General features: G+C 42.2%; 1 protein-coding gene across 1 annotated transcript in view; it reads left to right on the plus strand.

Moving 5' to 3' along the window:
* Positions 1-22,726, plus strand: part of NFXL1 (nuclear transcription factor, X-box binding like 1) — an 80,391-nt gene extending 57,665 nt beyond the window's left edge. Inside the window, exons 20-23 of the mRNA XM_075566942.1 lie at positions 8,576-8,680; positions 13,731-13,817; positions 16,898-16,951; positions 22,012-22,726. Of these exons, the coding sequence (XP_075423057.1) occupies positions 8,576-8,680; positions 13,731-13,817; positions 16,898-16,951; positions 22,012-22,188 (423 nt within the window). The 3' untranslated portion in view covers positions 22,189-22,726. The remainder of the gene's footprint in view (positions 1-8,575; positions 8,681-13,730; positions 13,818-16,897; positions 16,952-22,011) is intronic.
* The last annotated feature ends 3,357 nt before the right edge of the window (positions 22,727-26,083 follow it).

Below are 26,083 nucleotides of genomic sequence, written 5' to 3' on the forward strand. Positions count from 1 at the left end.
TTGGCTGCCAAGTGTTAATAGCCCATACTTCGCACCGGCATCTGGTGCTTGACAATATCCCGGCCACCCTAACACCTAGGGTCTCTGAGGCTTTTCAACTCTGGACTTCTCTAGACACTGGGACACCAACTTTGGAGGGTACCCTTTGAAGTACAGAGATTAAGAATCCCTCAGCTCATCCACCCTTAACACATTGACATGTTAATGTATTCATTGCTGGGCTGGCAGGAAAGGGTTCCTGCCATTACATTTTAAAATATACTGAAACACAGTTTATTTTTATATATACCTTCTGTATACGTGAGTGATGTAAAAAAAACATGTATGTGCATGGTATATTCTCTACTAACTGTATACCTAAAATTAGAGTGCTAGCTCCTTCCTAACCAAAGCTAGCTACTTAATTGAATAAGCCATGTGTGGTTTGCGGTTTACCTCTTGGCACACAATGCATCACTGCTCGCCGGGCTCGGTAACCGCAGATGCATTCCATTAATTGATCAACGAGCCCGCCGGATACATTGTAGCATTCCGGGCACATCAGCTAGACCGCAGACCACTTATCCACTTAACTTTGTGGTTAAGACTTTCTTTGAAGAAACTGCGATTTAGGAAGTACTTTAGAACTTCAATGCAACCGCTGACCATGGGCACACTTATTCAATTGACGCTTGGTTCAGCGCTAGAAGCTCCCCTTGTGTTGCAAATACAATTTGCACGTTTTACATTCATTCATAGGAATGCAATTGGTTTCTGCTGCAAAATGGGGAAACGTATAAGGGGAAAACATGGCATTGTGGTGACCAACAATTAACCCCTTCATCCCCAACAAGGTTTAGGGGCAACAATCTGGGCCTGAGAACTTTATTATTAGCCTGTTAACCCCTTCACCGCCACAGTAAGGTCAGCCAGAAACTGTTGTGGGTTAACGTTTCTAAATGTTCTAGTGAGGAGAACTTTAGGGCTTGATTGGGGCGGTTTAATTTTCCTTACACAGTACACTATTGCATGGTCACTGACAATGTCAGGAAGGATTCCAGAGGATTGGATTCTGCTGGGATTTGAGGAGAGAATCCAGTCAAGCAAGGAATGGTTATGCGATTTCAGGTTTGTCCGTGTGGGTTGGGAAATGAGTTGCGATAGGTTAAGCGACTTGATTTGGATCTGGATTTTGTGGTTTTTAGGGTCAAGCCAATTGAGGTTGAAATCCCCAAGAACTAGCAGCTCACTCCTCTCATTCATAGAGGAAATGGAGCCAAGAAACTGGTTGATATCAGTCAGGGACTGTTGCGGGGCTTTAGGGGGCGGTAGATGCCAGTTACCAAGAAGGACTTAGAAAAGGGGAGGCAGATTCTGCCAACTAGGATTTCAAAAAAAGGGTGGGCTTGGGGCAATTTAACAGTGTAAATTGTAAGGTGTCTGCAATATAAAATAACGCCCCTTCCTCCTGTCTTTGACCTATCTCTCCTAGAAATGAAGTATCCCTGAATGGCGATATTTGCATCGGGAGTTTTAGGGGTTAGCAATGTTTCTGTGAGGACGATGGCTTCGGGTTTATGCATAAGGCACCATGCTCTTAGTTCATCCAGTTTGGTCAGCAGGCTCCAGATATTTATATGGGCGACAGATAGACCTTTTTGGAATTTTAAAGGTGGCATTCTCAGGGGTATGGGACAGAGCTGAAATGGGAGGACCTGGGTTAGGTTAAATATCTATATATAACTTGTGGTAAACCGCTCACCAATATGTATAAATAAGTAGGGTAAGTAGTCAAAACACAGCCGGTGCAAAGGAATGGTAATAACACATAAAAGCAAACAAGAAGATCACGAAATGTCTCCCAAAGATCCCTATTAATTGCACAACAAGGCTGCTGTAATGTATAGGGGTATAATACTCCCTGACAAATTGTCTAATGAGCTGTATGGGGTACACGAAGTAACCGCTCTCAACACTGTGGGAGGACAGTTGCCACTAAAAGCCTATTGCGGGCCAAAATAATAAAGTTTTATTGATTCAAAAACAACGACGCATACGCTAATTATTATAAAAACAGTAAAAACAAAAGGGTGATAGGTAACACCAAAGGGGAATATGATGGACAATCCCAATACAAATAATCAAGTATTCCCTAATGGTGGTAACTAGATCGTGATGTGGGGTTGATAGAGAGGTATCTATATTGTGCCTAGACGATCAAATATACACTATTCATCAGATACCAGTTTAAATGGCACTAGGGTAACACCCAGATACCTAAATTGGCTCTGGGATACCAGTACAGTGTATACCCTGACAGTGTATCTCGTAGGTATAGCCTCCTCTCTATGTATAAAACACGGGTAGCTAGCTGTGGTAAATATCAGCGTATAGACTTGATAACTCAGTACAGTCATGAAATAGAATTATCACACAGGAGCATATCTCTAACAGCAAAACCTCAGTAGGTAACACATGTACCAAGATTACCAGTTTCTCTGCGGTGCAGATGAATGTGATCACACCAGCTGTTAGAGCTCAGTCTACTCACAATTGTGGCCGCACATACTGCATCCAAGCTAGGATGCCCGCCGCCTACCATAGCATACCCGGCCCCCCAATACACCAGAGCGATCTCGCCCGTGACCTCCGCGACGTCAACGCGATGACGTCATTCCCGACGTACGTTTCGCGCTCGGGGCTGGCGCTTTCTCAAGGTGGGAGGTGACAAATAGAGTAACACTGCCTTCCTTTATACCCGCGCGTCAGGCGGTGTCTAAGAATACCCCCAATCACCATACGAGGTGAATGACAGCCAATAGCGTGCTTCACGAATAGTAATGCTATATGTAATCAAAACACAGGGGGAAGGGAAGAAAGATTAATACGTTAACCCCACAATACCCGGTAATTCACTGAACCAAGCCCTCGCTTATGTATGGAATGCCTTACTCAACATAGTGATCGGCATATAGTCACAAATCATAGGAGTTACAAGTAGCATGTGTTTGAATGAGGACCATCTGCACCCCAACTTTAACACATATCTAGGATAAGGAGCTGAATGGTAGATACCGCATGATATGTTATGTTAGTAGTTGTTTGCAAGATGTACATTTGTGTTGTTTGCTATTAGTGAGCGGTGGTTGGTGTGCTGGTTTTCAGATTTCTCCACCAACATTCAGTAGATAGTGCAAGGCTTTTGAGTAGTTCAGGGTGTATGGTGATATTTAGTGTGGGCCAGGAGGGAGGGGTTTGTAGTGGATAGAATGAGTAACATTTCCATGAGGCCACGAGAGAGAACAAAGTTGAGATATATACCAGATTCATTATGGCAGAGGTAGGTAATGCTGCATGGAGCTGTTGTGAGCCAAGTGTGTGTGTGTGCACAGACTAAACAGCAGGGGTGTCCCGAGATCATTGTGTAAGATCGTAAAGGTTATTTTACAGATCTTGCATTGTATTTTCTTTTTGAGAAAGCTTTGGTAGTTCCTGACTTTTGCTGACCAAAAATGTATTTTTTAAGCCGAAATAGAGCGACTAATGATGTTAGTCATGAGTAAAACAAGACTGTTTTGCAGGCAGTAAAATATGAAAACTGTTCATAGGCTGCGGACATAGTGTGCGCGCGCAACAGAGCGCAAGTAGGCACTCACGCTTGTCACCTGAGCAATCTGTGGACTCGGATGACGCATGTGACGGGGGCGTGGCCAGGATGTCACCAGGCAGGTTCGTCTTCATTGGTTCAAACGGCTCACGTGACGCGGGCGTCGCGCGAAAAAATCAAATGGATTTGTCGCCTCCAAATCCTGCCGCACTTCCACGCGCGCAGTATGGCCGGACTGCTTCGCATCATGGTTTTGTTCGGGTCATGCTCACTATGGCCACGCCTTAGATGTTGCTGGAACGAAGCTCACGCAAGCAGATATTTACTTTTTACCCCAAAGTGAAATATATAATGAGGATGTACTAGCATTTATGAATACATGTTAAGATATTTATTTGACTTACAAATACCCTAAAGAATCAGGGAAGGCCAACAGTTGAGTCACACATTTTATTTTAAAGGACGTAGAATATACTACTGAAGTAAGTGATCATGTTTTCAAATAAGCAAAAACAAGAAGAAAGGAGGGGGCAGGGATCATTGTGGAGACCACGAATAATCCACCCCCTCACCCCCCCTCCTACTGCCACCCCCCCCCCCCCCCCAGTTTTGGAATTGGAACCCTGAAGCGAAGCTGTACTGTTTTCAGCGCCGGAGACCTTCCGGTTCCCGAGACGTTTACCTTTCGCATGTGCCAGTAATGAAAGTAAAATGAAAGATGGCTACCAGAGTTGTCCATTATGAGGCTGCACTGTCATACTCTGACATTGCAGCTTCCTATTGGCCCATGGGAGTGAGGCTTGGATGGCAGCTGATTTTGTGAAAGGGACCAGGAACACCGGCACATGAAAAGATTAAATATGTCTCGCGGGTCATCAGAGCTAAGAATAGCGGGATTTGGCTACAGGAGACCCCCAGTTCTGATTTGTTTACAAGCATTTTTTTAAATTCTGGTAGTGAGGATTGCTGTTTTTAAATAGATCAAATGTATCAACAAGCTTGCTATGCATCTTGGAAAAAGGAACATCGTGGTACTTGCATTATTGAAAACTATTCACGTTTTCCATCCAGTTTTTGAAACTCTTCAACCCTGACCCCGCTAAGGTCATTGCTGAAGTTAATTGACAGCTTGGCCACGTGTAAATTGAGTATTTCCTACTTCTAAAAACACCCATCAGGAAGGTGAGCTTTGAGCCTGAGAAACTTTCAAACAGGAATCCCTTATGAAAGACTATATTGTCATTCGGAAACAAACACACAAAGCTTTTGAACACTCCGAGTAATTTGAAGAGGGATCAGTCATATACAATTAGGTTTTAAATTCATTGGCATTAGTGTAATCACACGCTAATAGAGTGGTTCTGTGGCTTTACTTAAGGGATGTACAAGTAATTGTTACACCTTGCCAGACATGAGCTATTTCTCTTGGCTGCAGAGAAGTGGTGTTTTTTTTACCCTTTGTGGATTGATGGAAGTGTTACTTCTTGACCTGAGTTTCAGGTTTCTCCTCCGGTGTTTCTGAACAGCAGTGCCTTTAATGTGGCTACAGATGCTGACTGGAAGGTCTGTAAACATTCAAATTGTGCTTTTCTTTTTACATCATGTAATTTGATGGTAGCAGCCAGATATCCTGTGGAAGGAAACTTACTGAACCATAGATATGAGACTGTATTTATATAATCACATGTAGACTACATTTCCATCTGGTTTTGGCACTCTATAAATGTGTGTTTTTACTATCAATTTAGCTTTTACATGAAGGGTAAAAAGTGTGTGTGTGTGTGTGTGTGTGTGTGTGTGTGTGTGTGTGTGTGTGTGTGTGTGTGTGTGTGTGTGTGTGTGTGTGTGTGTGTGTGTGTGTGTGTGTGTGTGTGTGTGTATTTAAAAAAAATTCAAAACATTTCATTATGTATTGGGAATCAGGCACTCACATATATACATATATACACACATGGTACAGTTCAGTACTAGAGTGCGGTCTAGGACATTTGGTCGCATCCATTTTGCCGTGACCAAATGACCGGTCAACCCCGACCGCTTCATAGTTAATGTAAGTGCCTTACCCCAAACCCCCCTTACCCCAAACCACTAAAACCCTTAAAGTTAACCCCCTACCCTAACCACTAAAACCCTTAGTTAACCCCCTACCCTAACCACTAAAACCCTTAGTTAACCCCCTACCCTAACCACTAAAACTTACCTGCTCCTGGAAGTGACCGGTGGCGGAGGTTCTAGCGGTGAATCGGCTGCTGCGGAGGGTCCGTCTGCAGCCGAACGCCAGCGGTCATTTGGTTGCGGCGAGACAGACAATGTCCATACTAGAGTACCTGTAACATATCCCACTGAGTGTTCTGCAGGTGTTATAATTGCCTTGCCTAAAACACTTCTGTTAATTATTTCTAATCTGGCCTGTAGTAATGATTTTTATGTTACTGAATAGAAATGACACTGAGCTATCATTGCAGGACTAGAACTAGTGTGATGTTTGCGAAGTTACTTTAAACAGAGCAGCACTTTATCAGAGTTGTGTTTCTATCACTGTTTATCCACAGTTCTCCAGTACAACATTTAACATTATACATTTTTGGTAATTCGATTGTACTCTTTTACCCTTTATTCTGCTGAGAAATCCCACGATTTTCTCACGGTCTCTAGGTTTTTTTAAGGATCATCCAGACTGTATTCCATATCTAATATGTCGTTAGATTGGCCTTTTAATTGTAAATTGCCAATGTAATTGCATACAAATTATAAATACCCAGCCCCCCCCCCCCCCCAAAAGATTATTAAAATAGTAATCCTAGGTGCTATATAAAAAAAAGTAATGGAGTAGCACATCACGCTGAGATCAAGAATTATTATAGTTTAGTAAGAAATGTCTTAAGTCCTTCATATGACCTTTTTCAAACCTTTAAAAAAGGTGTAAGATTACTGTAGTCAAGATAACATTATCTATAGAATGTCTGTCAGTGTATGAAACTGTGTCAATAAACCATGTCAGCCATAACATGCTTACAGTATGACATCCATCTTTGTTAAATGCCTATTGCAAAGTATTAAATGAAATCCCTGTGCAATATGTTGAATCCCTTAAGCTTCTAAGATAAATATTCCCTTCTCGCTTAGTTTGAATTTGGCTCTTGTACCATTTTGTGGCCTTTGTATTAATTGTACTTCTGATTTATTTTTTGGGGTGTAAAATACTGCTTCTTCTGCAATGTAAGAATAAAATAATAAATAGATACATTTGGATGAGATAATACGATACATTCAGTTAAGCTGCTTTGGCACATAAAACAAAGCATTATATATTCAGCCACGTTGACCGACCGATGACACATTTTGCATAATAATCATCATAGATGTTATCAACAATGGTTCATGTAAAAATATGGCCACTAGCCACAGTAGTAACAAATCTCATCATATAATAACCCTGTTTATCAGCAACTTCCCAGAGATTTTAGTAATGCTAAAACAATATCATGATGGATAACAGCATGTCATCTACCTACAGCCTGAAACTGTTTTACTTATTAAAAAGGAAATGAATGATAATGATGCAGTACAGGCAGTTCTCCGTTATTCAACGGAATCCGTCTGGAAGTAGCGTTGGATAGTGAAACCGTTGTAAAGTGAGTCCCATGTTAATCAGTCGCGTTGAGCGTTGGATAACGCATTCAGACGTTGAAAAACGGCCCATAGGGTTGCATTGTAAAGCGTTGGATATGCCATTCGTTGTGAAGTGAAACGTTGGATAATGAGGACTTCCTGTATGTATAGGTTTGTTATTATAGCACCACCAGTAAGGGCATTGGGCTGTAGGAGTTAGGGAGTCTCTGCCCTACAGACCGTACAGTCTAAATCAGGGGTGACCAACTCCAGTCCTCAAGAGCGAGCAACAGGTCGTGTTTTCAGGATATTCCTGCTTCAGAACAGGTGGCTCAATCGGGGCAGCCAACAGAAATTGTCAAGGACAAACATATGAAGTGGGGCCCCCTTCCTGCACACGGAGGGGGGGGGGGCTTGGTATGCCCAGCAGTGGGGGGGGGGGATTATAAGGAGGTAATAGACCTGGGGCAGTGGTGGAGAGATATAAAGAGTTAATGGACTGGAGGGGGAAGGTGGTTTGAGGAGGTAACGGACCGGGATGGGGAAGGGGAGGAGAGCTATAACTTGGGAGGGGGGGTTTAGAAGGATGTAATTGGTATAGTGAGGTCCGGGGGGATGTAAGGGGTACTTGGACTGGGGAGGGAGGAATAAGGGGGTACTGGACCTGGAGTTAAAAGGGGGTAATGGGTCAGGAAGCATAATGGGCTTACTTGGGGCCCTCGGATGCAACTTCGGGCCCTGTGCAGGCCTGCAGAACGAGAACCTGGGGAATCCCCCCTTCCAGATGGGCATTGGCCAGCAAATGGGGAGGGCCCTGCAGAGGGAGTCTGGGGAAGTGGTGGGCCCTTCCCTGTGTGGGTGAGGCAAATAGCTCTGTTGACCGGCAGGGGATGCGGGCCCCCTTGACTGGCCCGGCCCAGGAAAGCAGTCCTGTCTGTTGTCTCCCCTAACCCCCTTGTCAGCGGCCAGTGGCTCAATCTTCAACTACACCACCTCTGTTGGAAGCAGGGATATCCTGAAAACCTGACCTGTTGGTAGCTCTTGAGGACTGGAGTTGGCCACCCCTGATCTAAATTATTTGTTTCAAACAAAGCACAGCACACAACACATTGTTTTTATTCAGAGGTCGATAACCCATTACCCCACACTGCATACCAGTGTAATATTTGCCATAGTGTGTGTAACAACCGTATATATGTGAGCTGTACCTACCACTCTTGTGCAGCTTTTATGCTGCAAAAAAAGTTGACACATTTACTTTACATTTGTAAAGTGTATTGAATTGACATGTTAACATACTTTTATGTAACGATTACTAATGTGTCCAAACTGTTGTATTAATATCTATTTTTTTTTGTTTTGTTATGTTATCTCCAGTTGCCCTGTGGCCACAGATGCAAAGAAATTTGTCACCTAGGGAATTGTTCTCTGAACTGCACTCAGAAAGTGAAACTGCGCTGTCCTTGCAGAAGAATTAAAAAGGTGAGTTCCACCCTCTTCTGTATGATCTACTTACTCTGAATCGTTAGGCCAGACATGATTTCCTTACAGGTACTGTAAATATAAAGAGCAGCAGCCCCTCCATAAGCCAAAACAAACGTAGTGATTTGCGTAAGGGGTTGTATTTAGGCGATTTAAAGCCTTTTTAGCAGACGTCTGCAAGTTTGTTTGTTTTTACAGTAAATTCTCAGATTCCATTGTAAACATGTTATTGTATAACTTGGGAGAGGGTTGTTTTTCTGTGGCTTCTTGCATGCTTGTGTAATGGCACAGTACATACCCTCCTCTTGATTAACACACTGACTGGGACCAAAGGGCTGAGGGTGGAAGAAACTCTTGATTTTATAAGAGCACAATCCATGCAATGTCCTACAGCTGCGGCCGCCTTTATCCTAATGCGGCCGTATCGGCGCAACTCTGATAACCGCGGGCAGATGCAGTATTTATTTTATTTTTTCCGGAATATGTTCCGGTATTGTAGCGCTCGTAATATTGAATGCATGGACGTGAATGCGGCATGAACGCGGTAAAGTGCGTGTCATTCGGAAGAAATCCCCGGAAAAATTTGGAGATGTTGGAGAATAAAAGGGGCCGCGGCTGTACATGTCATTTTTTAAATAAATCAATTCTGTAGTATTGGATACTTAGAGTATTACATTTTTTGTATTCAACTCTTAATGCCATTTATAATGAGTTTTAAAGCAGCAGTCCAAGCTGCGTTTTTGTATTTTTATTTTTTTTTCTCTTTAATATGTCTTCAATACAATCCACACAATAAGTAATTAGCTAAATTGCTGATCGATCCGTTCTCCTGTGATTGATCAGTGAGGATTTGGATTGGGGGTTCAATAAATGGCTGCAGAGGCATATTCTGCAGTCAGTGGAATGCATTTGCATATTAATACGAGAAAGTTCTGTGGGGAACATCATGTGACCAGGCAGTCACTAGATATAATTGAGCTCTGCACTGCTAGAGAGAGGGCAGGGCTCAAAAAGGGGTGTGCAAGAGCCTGTTTCAGAAGAGGAAGGAGATGTGACTTTGTAAATGGTTGCTATAGAAAAAAAATGCTTGTTACATTATAAAACATTAAAATTGTCATTCAGAGTTATTTTTAAAAAAATTGCAACAAGTATTTTCTCATAGTACAGAACTGATTTATTAAAAAAAGAAAACACATGTAGGATTTTGCTTGGTCTGCAGCTTTAATATAATGAAAATCCTTTGATTTCCATAGCAGGTTTTATCACACTTCCCCAGCAGTGCAAGATATTTGCAACACTTTCCTGTTTGGGATAATTTGTTGCAAATGTTCCTAGCAGTTTGAGCTGTAAACGAACAATCGATAATGTTGCCTTAGTAATATAAGAATACATTGTAGCTGCTGAGTTATACTGACTGAAGGATTGATTAAAACTGAAATGCAGCCATTTAGTGAACCCCGGGAATCAGGATGTTTCAGCTTATCTTTAACGGAGGGGGGGGGGGGGTGGGGTGACCCTCAGAGCGGATCTGTGAATCCCCGACCTCTATATATATATATAGTCGAACACTGCACATACATATACACACATACACATACATATACACACATATACTCACATACATATACACACATACACATACATATACACATATACACATACATACACACATATACACACATACACACATACACATACATATACACACATACACATACATATACACACATACACATACATATACACACATACACATACATATACACACATACACATACATATGCACAAACAACACATATGGCAGTGGGGACACAATTACAAAGTCACAATGTCATTTCCCAATGGGTTGCAACTTTCTGTAGCTTGCCAGATAGGAGTCTGACCTGCAGCTATTCTGTGTCCACTGGGCAAGTATTCTGCCTGGTGGACAAAACTGCTTGTTGCCCAGGAACCACGAGGTCCCCGGAGGACAAGGCACCACGGATCAGATCCAGGAGACCGCTGGTTGTTAAATACATTTTTAAAATAGCTTTAAGGAAGATAAGATTCAAGAAAAAGCACTATTGTTTAAATTAATCAAATTCTTTGCAATTTTTTTATTTATTTTTTTTGTTGTAAATTCGATTTGCGGTCGAATATTCTACGTCTAATTTGGCATGGCAAAATGTGGGTGACTGTGCCTAACCCCGCCGCCGCATTCACTTATATATATATATATATATATATATATATATATAACAGTGCATGAACAGTTAAAGATAAAATATGTTACAGGCGTATGGAACAGTTACAGACCAGATTAAAATGTGAGACAGCTTTAGTTTTGAAAGAATTTAGACCGTTGACGGCTGTGAGAGTCTCCGGTAGATTGTTCCAGGTGAGAGGTGCACGGTAAGAGAAGGAGCGGCCGGATACTTTGTTGAACAGTAGCTGCTGAACTAGACCAGTTGGTCCCTGTATTCTCCCAGGTTTACAGCATTCTCCAGAAAACATTTTTCAAATGCCGAATAAATTCGGACTCCAGTTCCATTACGGTCTCACTCCATTACTTATGATCCGTGTTGAATCTATTTTTCTTTTAGTAAACAACTTGTAGTGCCTTTAAAAAAAAAAAACCTCCACGTTCATGACGCAGTAATGATAAAGAACACTTATGGGCACATTCACATGTCTGACGTCTCCATACCTGCCTTACCTCAAAGTGGCACAGCACACAGTGCTTCCACGCTCTTTTCTAAGCAATGAGGGCTTCCATAGCCATGGTGTACAGCTGGGGTCTCAAATTCTGTCCTCAAGGGAGGACACCTGTGCTGAAGCAGGGATATCCATAAAACCTGAACTGTTGGTGGCCCTTGAGGACTGAGTTTGAGACCCCTGTTGGTACAGCAACTTCATATTATATATACTGTTCCATGTTCCTATACTTTTAAGTTGTGCCTTCCTCCCTCCATCTCATACAACCGACTCATTACTTGCCACTGTTCCCCCCCTATCGCTCTCTCTTTTTTTCCCTTCCATACACTACATACAAAAATGAAGATGTGATTTTTTTAAACTATTTCCCAGAGCTTAAAGGAGCTTTGGTATCCTGAACCAGTAATCCGAGGTACTCTACGGGTCTCTCTGTGGTTTGGTAGTTTGCCACAATATACAAAACAAATGTTCTAGTGATTGGGGAATGGAATGGATGTGCCTGGGAAAATTATGCCTTTCTCCCTCAGTTGGCAGGTCAAGTTTGTGTTTAATAACGGTTATCCACCCAGTACGAAGAACACGAGTGTTTAGTTTTTGCCAGGGCAGGTGGCAGTTTTAACAAAGAGCTCCTTTTTCATAATCCAGTGGGGGATTTTTCTTAGCGTTTTGAGCTACATTGTGTGCTGTTGGGGGTTCAGAGGGTTACCCCAATTCTCCTTCCTAATAAAGATGTGGGACTTCAAATGTTATAGTTTTCCATACTAAAAAAACGCCAGTGTAACGTCTAAAATAAGAGAAGGATATTGTTGAGTAAAGAATGTATTCCAAGAAACGTTCTGTATGAGTAAGATTGATGGTAACTGGATCTAAAACATGACAATCAATGGGAATGGCAACATAGGAAATCTTTTAGGGCCATATTCTACATAATCCAAAGAGGTATTCAAGGATATGTTCGTCTGATAATGGTCCTGAACAGGCACTTCATAGTAGTTCAATGCTAAATCCTCTACAAGTACATTACAAACTCACATGACCAAGGCTTGCATAAGGGTTCCTTTCTGCTTCTTGTCTACCATATCACCTTATTGGATTATAGAAAGTATTCCGGATTTGTATCAGTGGAATTCTTTCTCTATAGTGAATCCCATATATTTCAGCCCCAGTTTTTTCCCCTATCCAGGATAATCTATTACTTCACAGTATGTAGCATTTTATCCCTCAGCCTCTTGTGCAGTAAAAGAGTTGTGTACATTAAGGATAAATTAAACCCCCTTTCTCGTCATATTTACTAATGAAGACCCTGTTGCTAACTGTCCTTGGCCTCTATTAGCTGCCGGACCCCAGCTCTCCCTCCTAAGGTAACATCTTGGGGGGGGGGGGAGGAGAGGGGGGCAGAGAGTACAGAAAGTGGAACAGTAACCATAGTCTGTAGAGAACAAAAAAAACCACAGCAGACTGAGGCAACGTAAAAAGGATGAGATAGCTGTGAAGTGAGCTCAAGCCAGTTGTACAGAGACCACTCCGCATGGCACTTATGATGCTGAAGCACGTACTGCACGATTTGGGGGGAGGTTGTGCGATTTTGGGGAGGGAAAGCATGACTGGAGAGGTGAGGGGTGGGAGAGAGAGTGACTGGAAATGGAGGGGGAGGGAGAGAGCGTGACTGGAAATGGAGGGGGAGGGAGAGAGCGTGACTGGAGAGGTGGGAGGTTGGAGAGAGCAACGTTTGTGACGGGCAGAGTGTAAGAGAGTGAGGGCACAACAAGGGGGGTCGCCCCTGTGGAAGCTCTAGTCCTGGACCCCGGGAAAGCTGTCGGTGGCCTTGTTGCTGACTGCCGAATAAACCTGCTTGTGATGTCCCCTTCATTTGACCTACAGTAGCTCTAGCCTTTGTTTCAGCCTTCATTATGGTGCATGCTTATCTAACATCTCTCTGCTGGGAAATTCTGTTTTGAGGATTATTCCTTTGAGCTATGTGACTTTTAGTAAACTTTAACAGCCTTCATCACAACATTGTATGTCACAAATCTGGCTTTCATTTGTTTCATCAGACAGAAACGCGCTGTACATATTTCAAATGTAAAAATATTCACATTAAAGATCTGCCTTTTCCTGCTGTGGTTCCTGACACAAATCAATTCGTATTTAACGGCGGATTATGAATACAGTATATCCTTTCTGAGACACTGTGACATACCCCATGGAGTGGTCAGGAATTTTCTTTGCATACAATACAGTTATGTGATCAGTTTGGCTGCCAGTTTACATGTTTTTGCAAGCACAAGCAGCCACATGCACAATTATTTCATACATTTATTGGAATATTGATCTAAGAAATGTTTCCTCTCTTTAGGAGCTGCCTTGCAACACTGCACGTGAAGGTCACGTTTCGCTCGAATGTGATTCACTGTGCCAGGAAATGAGAAAGAAAGCAGTAGAGGTAAACGCTCCGTTCTTCTTCTGCTATATTGTCTGCTGTACATCAACTGCATACCAGAGAGACTTTCCTAGGAGCATTGAAGTAGAATACAACATTAACTCAATAAGAGATTTCTTAATTTTTCTTAGCTGGCTTTGCCATTATCTTCTATTTCTTGGCAAAGTGCTTTCCTTTTTAAAATATATTTATGAGATCATTTTGTCATGTTAAAGACAACTCATACTTCATCCTGGGATAGCAGGTATTGAAAGATTTATGATGATAAAACAAGCGTCGGAGCGCAAACAGATGCCCAAAAATAGGAAGTTCACAAACGGAGTGGAACACAATCTTATTGAAGCAATGTGCAAAAAAGTGCTCAAAAGATGTTAAAAGAAAGACCTACTCACTTGAGGTGGGTAGGATAAAATTAACCAGGATGTGGCTTCTTAGAGCAGAGCTAGATATCAGGATTACAGTGTATTATGGATATGAGAAGACAAAATGCAAAAAAACGGGCATAGTGTGATATTTGTATTGTATAAAAGCCAGAACTATACAGATGGACCACAAAGGGTCTTGCAACAAGAAAACCGCTCCTGTTCACCCTCTCAGTTCTATAGATGCTTGACTCCTGGTTTCGGCGTATTACGCCACTTTCGGATGCTTCAACGCTGAGGTTGGATCTCTTCAGTCTTTCCACAGGCATCAGATTTTCAGAACAGAGTCACTTCAAGTGTAACATTAGCCTAACGCGTTTCACTCCTTTAGCGCTTCGTCAGAGGCAGTTCATGTATGGCAGTACCTAATACTTATTGTCCCATGTAGATGACATGACCAATAGTGTCTAAAGGTCTGAATTACAGTCAGTGCAACCCATCCACTGATTACTGGGAACTGCAATAAGCATAATTGCACAGTGTTACACAAATACTGTAACAGTAAATCGCTTAATAATATATATATATATATATATATATATATATATATACATACACACACACAAAAGAAACTTTAATACACTAAATAATTACTGTTACAATGCGTGAATGGGAGAGAGCTAAAAAATATTCGGCATAATTATTTCATTCATTAAAAAGGCTACTGAAGGAAATCACACCGCAAATCTTGAATGTAAATAGAGAGGCAAATAATGTCTTTAATACCTCTGCCTTTTCCTTATCTCCAATAATTTGCCTGCCCATCTCTCACTGACCGGGTTCTAAATTCTCTTTTATAGTCTTTTTGCTATTAAGTAAATTGAAGACATTTTATGGGGTGAATCAAGCTCAATCCTTTTTTTTTTTTTTTTCATTTTCAATTTTTGCTAATTTGATTACCCTTTTGCAATTTTTGTAACATTCCTTATAATTCTAATATGATGCCTCTGTCCCTTCTGACTTTAACAATCTAAAAGCCTGGGACCTCATTGTGGACTTTGAAGCCACTATCCATAATTACTTTTAACATTGATATCTTGAATGACAGCCCATACATTTTCAATTGTTTCTATGATGGGCGGACATTGCCATCCTTACCAAATTTAACAAACAAATGAAGGCCAAAATTCAATACAGGGAGCTAAACTTTATCACATTTTCAACCCCATCCAATTGAGTGAATCTGGGCCCAACTGTGATCTGTGTTCTACAGGTTTAAAGGGGAACCCCTCATAGGAGCTGCAGTATATCTGGATGATTTGATTTTAAAAAATCACCAAAATCTGATACCTATACTGTAGTTTAAATATATATATTTTTACGTAATGATGTTAACATGGTGAGCTTTTACTGGGATGGGGTATCATTTCCTCTGGCTGCTGCGTTTTGTATGATGTCACTGGATGTTAAGCGTGCGCTTGTACACGCAGAACTCCCTCCTTCACTTATCTTTATTGCGTCTTTGACAGGGTGGGATAAGGGTAAAGAAAACGCTTGATTGATAAACACTCCTTCTTTCAGAGGCCCCTAAGAAATTCAACTTTTTTAATTCAATACCAGTAAAAATGGGAAGAAGCCAAACCCTTTGCTAATTAGCGTGGTTTAATTTAGGGAAGCCAATTAGACGGTTGAATTCTTTACAACTGGTTGTTGTCGGCAATGTCTTTACAAGTCTTCAAATGTACTAAATAATTATACGTTTTAGTGAAAAATGTCAAATTCTCAGAAATAATAAACATGGCAAGTCTTCATGTGGCTTCCAGTTATCCCCCAAACTTACAAATACCAAATAATACAATGTTATTAATTAGATTAAAGATGCTTAGGGATTATGCAGTCAATCTGCTTTATTCTTTATCATTCTGGTGTGTTCTACTGTACATCAGCGGTGCGCAGACTGGAGGGTGCGCCCCCCAGGGGGGGGAGGAGATTTGTCTGGGGGGGGGGGGGCGCGGGCGGTTGCAGAGGCCCCTCGCTCTTCCTCAAGGCATTTAAATGAAATCAAATGACGCCGCGTGGCCATATGACGTGATCTCACACGCGTCAAATGACGCCGCGGGTCACATGACTTCTCATGGCCCCGCAACGTTATTTGACGCGGATGGAAGGTAGGGGGGGAGGCACGGCAACCGGGGCAAGTGAGACAGGGGGCGCAGCAGCAAAAGTTTGCGCTCCCCTGTTCTACATAATTGCATCATTTGGTATTCTGTTTTTAATCATTTATTTTTACAGCAAGGAGTTTCACCACTTACTGTACCAAAAAACAAGTTTAGTTTCGACGCCTTGTTGCTTTAATTTTTTATTTATTATCTCGAGACATGAGTAAACAATTTGACACTCAGCAGCACCAAAAACCAGCCCTTAACTAATGTAAATGTATTTTATGCTCTAAAACAAAAATGATTGTAAATACAAATGTTGAACATATTGACTATTGAATATTCACGTAAAGCATTATACATTGTAGCATGACGGTTCTTTTAAATGATTAGGTTTCTTTTTTCATTGTATTTCCTTTCAGATGTTCTCGAGCAAAAACATTTTTAAACAGAAGACCTTTTATGTCCTTTTCAACTAACATTTGAGTTTAGCAAAGTTTCACTTTGCATGAAAAAATCGAATTATTTATACTTTCTAAATGTATTGCTTGTATTCATACAGGTAAAAACAGAAGAGGAAAAAGCAGCCATTGAGGAAGAGAAGCGCAGGCAACAGGTATTTAAAATGATACAAAATAAATGAAACCTGTATTTTTATTTTGTAAGTAATGTGTGAATGTACATTTTGTTATAAAGTTATTAGATATCAGGCTTTAATTATACTTTAGTATCATAGTGTGATGGGCAATATTTTTTAGTTTGTTGTGTAGTATAACAATGGAGGATTTTTAGCACTTCGTGTATGTATAGGCAGTGGTTGACAAATCACCAAAAAATCTACTCGCCACACAAAAAAATCTACTCGCCACCTAGTACCAAACGTGTGCTGCTTGGGCCAATATTTACTCGCCCGGGGGTTAAATCCACTCGCCCGGGGCGAGCAAATGTATAGGTTTGTCGAACACTGTGTATAGGTATAGGTGACCAGCGCATCAGAAACAGATTAAATCCTCTTCATAAAGTTTAAGTCTCCGCTTGGACCATTCCACTATATGGGGTATTATTACAACATCCCTGGCAGGGGATAGGGGACTAGTACCTAGTGCTCACTAGCACACGTGTAGTACAAATAATGTCACTTATAAAGCTGATAAGTATGTAAACCCACAGGGGTAACTCACTGTTGGGGTTCCCAGGTCCTCAGTGCGGTCCAAATGCGGTTCCAAATGGCGTGCAGATCCACCAGAAGGATGAACAGGAGAAAAATGAAAAAGGGCAGGGCACTGCCAGAAAAACAGGAGGAGGCTCACAATAAAATAAATCCTTTATTCTTGAAGTGGATCCAACATAACCCCAAGAGAGCTCAAAAAAATCACAACACCTACGCGTTTTGGGCCGTGTGCCCTTTATCAAGGTGTAGATAAAGGGCACACGGCCCGAAACGCGTAGGTGTGGTGATTTTTTTATTAGCTCTCTAGGCGTTATGTTGGATCCACTTCAAGAATAAAGGATTTATTTTATTGTGAGCCCCTCCTTTTTTTCTGGCTGTGCGCTGCCCTTTTTCATTTTTCTTCATGTATATATAGCTTTATTTATATAGCCTCCATCCATGTACATAGCGCTTCACAGTTGTAAGATACCGTATGTGACATATAATACATATTGGGAATAAGCGCTTCAGACATAAGTAACATTAGGAAAAGAAGCCCCTGCCCCGAAGAGCTTACAATCTAAGTGGTTAGTAGGGAGAACGTACAGAGACAGAAAGACTGTGTCCTGGTAAGTGCCTATGCAGGGGGTCAAGGTCAGTGCATATAGCCAATGCATTCACCATGTCCTTATAGTGTTTGGTTGATAGGCAATTTATATGGGTAAAGTGGGGGAGGGGGGGGAGATATATAGCGACATTGTCAGAAGTTTACAGAAAATCAATTGTTAGAATGTGAGGCTCTTCGAATTCATATTTTTCCATCTCCTAGCTGTCTTCTAGCTAAAGTAGCAATACCCCTTAAAAAAAAAATACTCTTAGAACTAATTACAACAGATTTCTTTTTCAAAATGATGTGCCTGTAGATAGAGGTTCCAAAAGAACATGTTCAATCAGAACATCAGCAATAGCAAGATTCTGATATGAGCCGTACAAATGAGTATAAAAAGATGAAATGCTCCTTAAAGAGACAATTCGGGCGGGCGATTACTTTTTTTTTATGTTGAACATAGGTTTGAAGCAGGGGGCTTCCGGCACTGAACCCCATTAATTTCAGGTCCGGGAGCCCCTGCTTTAGAGATACAGATCTCCATAGGGGGTGCCGGTAGCCACTCTGTTCGGCAAGCAGAGATCACGCAAGTGCTGCTTTTCAAAGCTCCTGTGCCATGAAGGGGGGAGGGCAGTGATGGGGGAATAATGTAGAAAGTTCAAGTAAGGCCGCGACTATAGTGCGTGCTTGCACGACATCGCGTGCCACGAGTACAAATGTGTGTTCCTCAATGAAGCTGCCCATAGTGCGCGTGAGCGCTGCAGAGTGATCGCGCTGGCGATGTTTGTTTGAAAATACAAATTCATTTGGGGTTTTTTTCCCGCGCGGTGGCAGCTTCACGCGAGCGGTTCAACCAATGAGGACGAACCAGCCTGGTGAGGCGTCCGCCTCGCCTGCAGCCTCAGTGCATGTTTCGCTCGAGCGACAGGCCTGCGTGACGTCATGTGCTCCGTCGCAAGCGCGCGGGAACTGTAATTGCAATGGAACCTGTTAGTAGATCTATTGAGGCAAATCACTTGATTTCTGTCTGCAGTGCCACACTTCTCAAATAAAGGAAGAGCATCGCTCCGTGTGGTGTTAGCTGGGTCAGGGAGTAACAGCCATCCAATATTATAGGCCAAAGACTAGCAGCTTAGTAGAAACCCAACCTTTCATTGCTACAACTGTCGATTGGAGACTATTGACACACAGAAACTTTCCATAATTACCTTTATTTTTTAAGCAGATTAGGGGATTTAAAGCAGCAATACTACTTTCCCCCTTTCTCTTCTTATTTGTACTGTATATGTAAAGCATGTGACAATGTGTAATTCTACGTTCTTACCAGAGCTGTTGAAATCATGATTGTGTGCCTAATGAAATGGCCGCCTTCTGACTTTGTGCTGCAGTCTGTGAAATGCTGCAGCTGATATGTAACATTATATTACTAAGTGTAACACATTGTTACAGCTTTCAGAGCAATAGACAGACAGTCTGCTCTTGGAACACAGCAACAGATCTGTTTGTGATACTTTGTTACCAAATAGCAGAGCTCAAACATTTGCGTGTCAGCGCTTGTTTCAAAAGAGGAAGTGGATCTAGCTTTCAAAATTATTGCTGTAGCAACCAAAGGATGACAAGGACTTTAAAAAAGTAATTAAAATGGTATTAGAAGTAGGGTTGCCAGGTGTCCAGTATTGTACCAGACTATCCTGTATTTGGACACTGTCTAGTAAAAAAATAGAGGTAGTACTGGACATTTATGGATATACCGGTATTACCCCTCTGGACATATTGACCTGACTGGCTTGGGAGAGAGCAGGGCTGTTGCTAGGGGGCTGGGCAGCTTCCTTCTTCCTGATTGGCTGCATTACGCAGCAGCCAATCAGGAGGAGGTGTCAGGAGCCTGGGGTTGGGACCAAGGAGAGGAGGTAACGGCATGGGGCAGAGAGAGGTGCGTGTGTGCGTGTGTCTTGAGCGCGAATCGTCTTTCACCACTGTGTCCAATATTTTTTGGAGAAGCCACTTGGCAACCCTAATTACAATTATGTGATAAATATAAAACATGCAGACAGTATTATCTAATACTACAGAACTGATTTATTAAAGAAAACAAAGGATTTTTCATATTTTGCCGCTTTAATTTTAGCTTTGCCATTTCCTAAAACAGTGAAACCCAAATAGATCTTTCATTACCAGGAGGCCCACAATGCCTCCTTTTGGGTACCAGTGTCTAGCACCAGGGTGGGCAACCCTGTCGCCATTCACCACTTGTGGCGAATTGGCGTTTAAACTGTGGCGAATAGAGCCTCCTCCTCCCCCCCCCCTTTCCCCCCTGCTTCTTACTGCACCGGCAGCCACAGGGACAGGAGAAGAAGCAGTAGCACGGAGAGGAAGCTCTCTCTCCTCCTATCTCCCCCCCCCCCCCTGCTTCTTACTTCATCGGCAGCCACAGGTACAGGAGAAGAAGCAGCACGTAAAGGAAGCTCTCTCTCCTCCCCCTTCTCCCCCTGCTTCTTGCTGCACCGGCGGCCACAGGAACAGGAGAAGCTGCAGCAGCACAGAGAAGAAGCTCTCCAGCCTCACTCCGGTGCCTGCTCCTCAGCTGTGCAGGGAGGGAGAAGCCAGCCGGCTCCAGCCACTGTCAGGGGGTTGAGAGTGACTTTGTCTGCACTGATCAGCTCCACCATGAGCGATAGAACCGGGAGCAGCCCCCAGCACAGCCTCTTTAAACCCCCACAGCCTGCATAAGCACTCACCACCAGGCTTAGGATACCCCCACACCCCCCCCCCGATGCCTAGGTACCCCGACCCCCCCCCCCCAGATCCCCACTCATGCTGCCTTCATGCTCCCAGACCACCCCTCTCGCGCTGCCCTGACCCTCCCCTCTCGCGCTGCCCTGACCCTCCCCTCTCGCGCTGCCCTGACCCTCCCCTCTCGCGCTGCCCTGACCCTCCCCTCTCGCGCTGCCCTGACCCTCCCCTCTTGCGCTGCCCTGACCCTCCCCTCTCACGCTGCCCTGACCCTCCCCTGGAATCATGCACTGCCCTGACCCTCCCCTCTCGCGCTGCCCTGACCCTCCCCTCTTGCGCTGCCCTCATCATCCCCTCTTGCGCTGCCCTCATCATCCCCTCTCGCGCTGCCCTCATCATCACCTCCCATGCTGCCCAGACCACCCCTCCTCCCCCATAGCTGCACTAAGCCTGCCCACACCGGCAACCACAATGCCCCCACTGCTGCAGAGTTACCCCCTCCCGCCGCCACAGTTCCCCTGCCCTACACCCCGCGTGTTATGCACCCTCCTATGTGCCCTACGCATAGGATGGGGGGGTGCTTGATGATGAGGGGGACTGCTGAAAGGGACTGGGGGAGATCTAGGGGGCTGGGGGGAGATGATGATGATGGGGGTTAAATGAGATGGGGATGAGGGGGTGAGGTGATGATGATGAGGGTAGTGGTGGTGGCGTGAGAGGAGGATGAAGAGGGGGGTGAGGAGGAGGGGGGTTGCGGTGGGAGAATTTATAAACTTGTTCAAACAGTGTGTGTTGTTTAAAATTTTCGCATGCGCAACATAATACCTCAATTTTTACATGGTGTGGCTATTTTCACTTCTAATTCGCCACACCTGTGGCTACATTGAAAAATGGGTTGCCCACCCCTGCTCTAGCAGAACCAACACTTCTGTGTACCTGAAACCTGTATTGGAAATTTTCATTACAGGATAGTAGAGTACTGGCAAATGTCGAGTCGAGAGAGTGCTTGTGCCGAACATTTGTACCATTTCTTCATTCCCCATGCCCTTATTGTGGAATTTCTATAGGTAAAGCAAGTGGGGGCTGGGGTCTGGGGGAGGAAGACATAGCTGTACATAGGCAGGTTACCTTACAGTCGCAGAGTACAGTCATGTAATGTAACATTCCCTTAATTGTTTTCCTCTAGGCTGAACTACAAGCATTTGAAAACAGATTGAAAGGCAAACGGCGAAAGAACAAGAAGAAGGATGAAGTGGAAGTCCAGCCATCTATATGGAAAAAATACAGGAAGTACATATTGATGCCAATTTGTGGCGTTGCTCTTGCTGTGTTCACACTGTATCTCACGCAAGTTAATGTCTGAAACGTTCTTGTTGGCCTGTGTAGTATCGATTTTGTTCATAGCCAAACGAGTTGCTTTAATACTGTGTGCGATGTTTTATATTGGGGGCCTTTACAGTGTATTTACTCTTTCCTTTAGTATCCGTAGCTTTTAAAAGAGAAGAAAAAAGTAGTTAACCAGCAAAAATATGCAAAGTACAAAGGGTAATGAAATCATTATTGTTAAATGTTATAGAGACGTCTTTCTTCTAGTTAGCTGGTTTACTTAATTATCAAAGTTGAAATTATTATTGTATGAATGGTTTATTGTATCTTTTTATGATTCATATTTAGCTAAAAGATAATGGCCCTATAGGATGAGCAGTGAGTTTAGTGTGTATTGTAGAATATACATATTGCAGGTTATATATAGATGTCGGTCTTCGTGGCTACTAATATCAGCTTTTCAGGGAATCATTATGTTGCGATTCCACATTCTCAAATATTGAGGTCTATGTTGGAGCATTGCTGATTTAATCTGCAAATGTCTATCAAAATAAAACTGATCTTTGAATAAGAAACAGAGGGCAGTGGATTTCTTTCTGATTTGTCTGACCTGTTAATGAGTCACATACATTTAAAATGTTCAAACCCGTAACTGAACAAATATTTAGTGCAAACAATAAATACACAGAGACTAAGGGGATAGTGTCACAAACTGGGGCATTTGTGTCATTTGCACTCCCGTCACTTTGCATGAATGTAGAAATACAGAAAGTGACGACACATAAGAACCACTTGGCTCATCTAGTCTTCCCATTTTCCGATCTGCGGTAAAAGCTCAGACCTTATTTGATCCGTGGCTTTCGTTCATGCCTTTCACAAGCATTTTTGCATTTCCTTACTGTATTGGCCCCTGGTTAATTCACAATGTAATCAGAGTCAAAGTCCCGTCCCTCCGTCCCCGTCCCCAACTCTACTTCTACTATGTTAGAAAATAAGGGTTAAAGCAATATCCTGTAATAATGGTTCAGGCAATATCCTGCATGTGTGGTTTTTTTAATAAATCAGTTCTGTAGTAAGAAAAAATACTTTTAGCATTTCTGTTTTAAAAAACAACAACTTTGAAATACCAATTTGCTTGTTCCTATAGCAACGATTTACATTCCCCATATTTAAAGATGTCGCCAAACTTTGCCGATCAATAGACGGAGAACGAATTGACCGGCAGCTATGCAGTTCTTTAGGTAATTAGAGATTGCCCACATGAAACTAATGAAGTAAAAAATAAATAAATAAAATAAAAAAAAGACTGAACTGCAGCTTTAAAGGGATTGTCCTGCATAGGCAATGAAAAACTTGAAATAAAACATATCAAGGTAATTGGCTTCTGTAAAATATGTAATCATCCTTAAAGTGAATTTGTTAAAAGGTAGTATGAAAGAGAAATACTTTATTCCTATTGTACCATTGATTTAAGCAGTTGGCTACTGATATTAACATACATTTTACACAAATTGTTTTATTGCATAAAACGGTTCTGTGAAAATGTTAAAAGCACTCTTAAAAAAAAAATACAATGATTTAAAAATACTTACACTTGTCTGTTTTTATAAAATAAAATACAGGAGTTAATCCCATAGAGATAATCCATTATGCAAATCACTAGAGCTGTGCATAATTGCCTGAGGGAACTTTCACAATGTTAACTCAAATTTCTTAAGGAGTTTTCTGTAAAAACTGGGTGTTTTTATTCGCATCTCCTCAAATTACTGCTATTAGTTCACTCTGGTCATAGGGAGGGACTGCTCTCTTGTATGGGACTGAAAAGGACTTTTGTGTTTAAAAAGAGAGAAAATCTATTATCCACTTAGCGTTTAAGTTCTGTCCAGAATAGAGGTTGCCTGGTAAATCCAGCATCCTGATACAGTGACGTTGATTAACAATAAGTGGCTTACTGTACATGTGTAAAAGCTGCAATTGAGGTACTGAAAGAAGCAACAGTCGCTGATCCCTTCCATGGGGTAGGAAGATTTTCCCAATTGCTGGGAAGGCCAGTCTGACCCAGAGTCTGATCTTACTATCCACAAGTCCCAGAATTCCTTGATGGGTGGAGTCTGCAAGAATGTTGAGGACGATGTCCTGTGTACACGATGTCCCGTGGGCTGTTGGTAAAGGTGTTTTTGTTTTTACATACCAAGTTTTTCAATAATCAATGTATGGTTAACTGGTTTCTATAATGTAAAAGTTGTGAAATACATTTCTTTCCTCCAATAAACTGAAACGTGGTCCGGAATCAAGCATATAGTTGCTACATTTACATTTTTATAATACGGGATACCGAAATCCAGTATGAAAGTATGAGTGATAAATGAGCTTGACCGCTATAGTCTTTGTTTTTGTTTTTTATCATCGCTGTTCTTGGGAGGATGGGGAAAGACGCGCATTGAGCAAACAAGTACCGGTGGGAAGAAACGTCCCGCCTATAGGGATGCGTGTCAGGGTATTATGAGATGACCGTGTCCTAACTTTGTTCTTTTATTATTTCGTAAGGTGACATCGATCGGAAAATGTAACAATTACACTCGTTGAAATCTGATGTTTTTATGGCTGATTTAATTAGTCATTTTAAGTTCAAGCATTTCACATGAAGGCTCTAAAATAAAATACGGGACAACTGTGTGTCCCAACAGACCTTTCCAGAATAAGTCAATGAAATCAGGGACAGTCACGTATATAGGAACATCTTGCAATGTGCTTGATTCAAGCACATCCTAGATTATGCTGAAAATTACTTCTTTTGAGCGCTTTTTATTATAGCTCTCCAGGTTTACAAAATACCTTTTCTGATGATATGTTTGCAAATGTTAAAGCAGCAGTCCAAGCTGTCGTTTTTTTCCCCCCTTTAATATGTGCTTCAATACAATCCACACAATGATAAGTAATGAGCTAAGCTGCCGATCGATCCGTTCTCCTGTGATCGATCAGCAAATATTTGGCTTGGGGTTCACTAAATGGCTGTCAGTCCAGCAGAAGAGGACCAAAGATGTAAAGTTGTGGGGAAGATCATGTGACCAGGCAGTCACTAGATACAATTGGTGCACTGCTAGAGAGAGTACAGAGCTCAGAAAGGGGTGTGCCAGAGCCTGTTTCAGAAGAGGAGGAGGATGTGACTTTGTAAATAGTTGCTATAAAAAAAATTTTACATTAAAAATGTCAAAGCGTCTTTGAGCGAAACGCGCTAGTGGTGTTCACCTGCTCTATACCATGCTTGCACTTCCTCAATCAACCATTTTAAGTCATTTTGGTATCGTAGCCCCCACCTTTTCTCTTTTTTTCTGCTTGCTGTGCTCCGTTGCATCAAATCCATGGAACCCTATATGACGTCTACAGCGTGGAGCACGCATTGGAATCGGATCAGCACCGCAATTGTGAGTTACCTTTATTCAATTGTCACATATTTTTACATAGGCTGGTGTAGTAGGCTCCAGGGTGTGTTCCCATGCGAATAGATGAGGGAGTTGGGACTGTTTATATACGGTGTCTAAATTCTCCATCCACCATAGAGAACTACTATTCTTCATACCACCCAATTTATGAGCTTAAATCATTGTGACAGTACTGTACATATATCCTCACAGGTGCCGTTGTAAACCTATTCCAAGCAGGTCAGAGCTCATACAGCTACACATTGCTATCACTCCACTCGAGATCCGGATGCACTGTAATTCAGGACTGTGTTCTAATCGTCTCCCACAGCTTGCATTGATCTTGTTCTATCTCACAGGTCAGTGGTTAAGTAATGTGGATGCAAAATATATTCATTGGCAAATGGTAAGATTGCCAGCAACGAAGGATGAAATGTGAAACTTTACAACCTGCAAATCATGTCAAAACATCAGAGATAATTTAGCAATCGCTTTTCTAAAATTAGAACG

Source organism: Ascaphus truei, chromosome 1, assembly GCF_040206685.1.
Source record: "Ascaphus truei isolate aAscTru1 chromosome 1, aAscTru1.hap1, whole genome shotgun sequence".
NCBI lineage: Eukaryota > Metazoa > Chordata > Amphibia > Anura > Ascaphidae > Ascaphus > Ascaphus truei.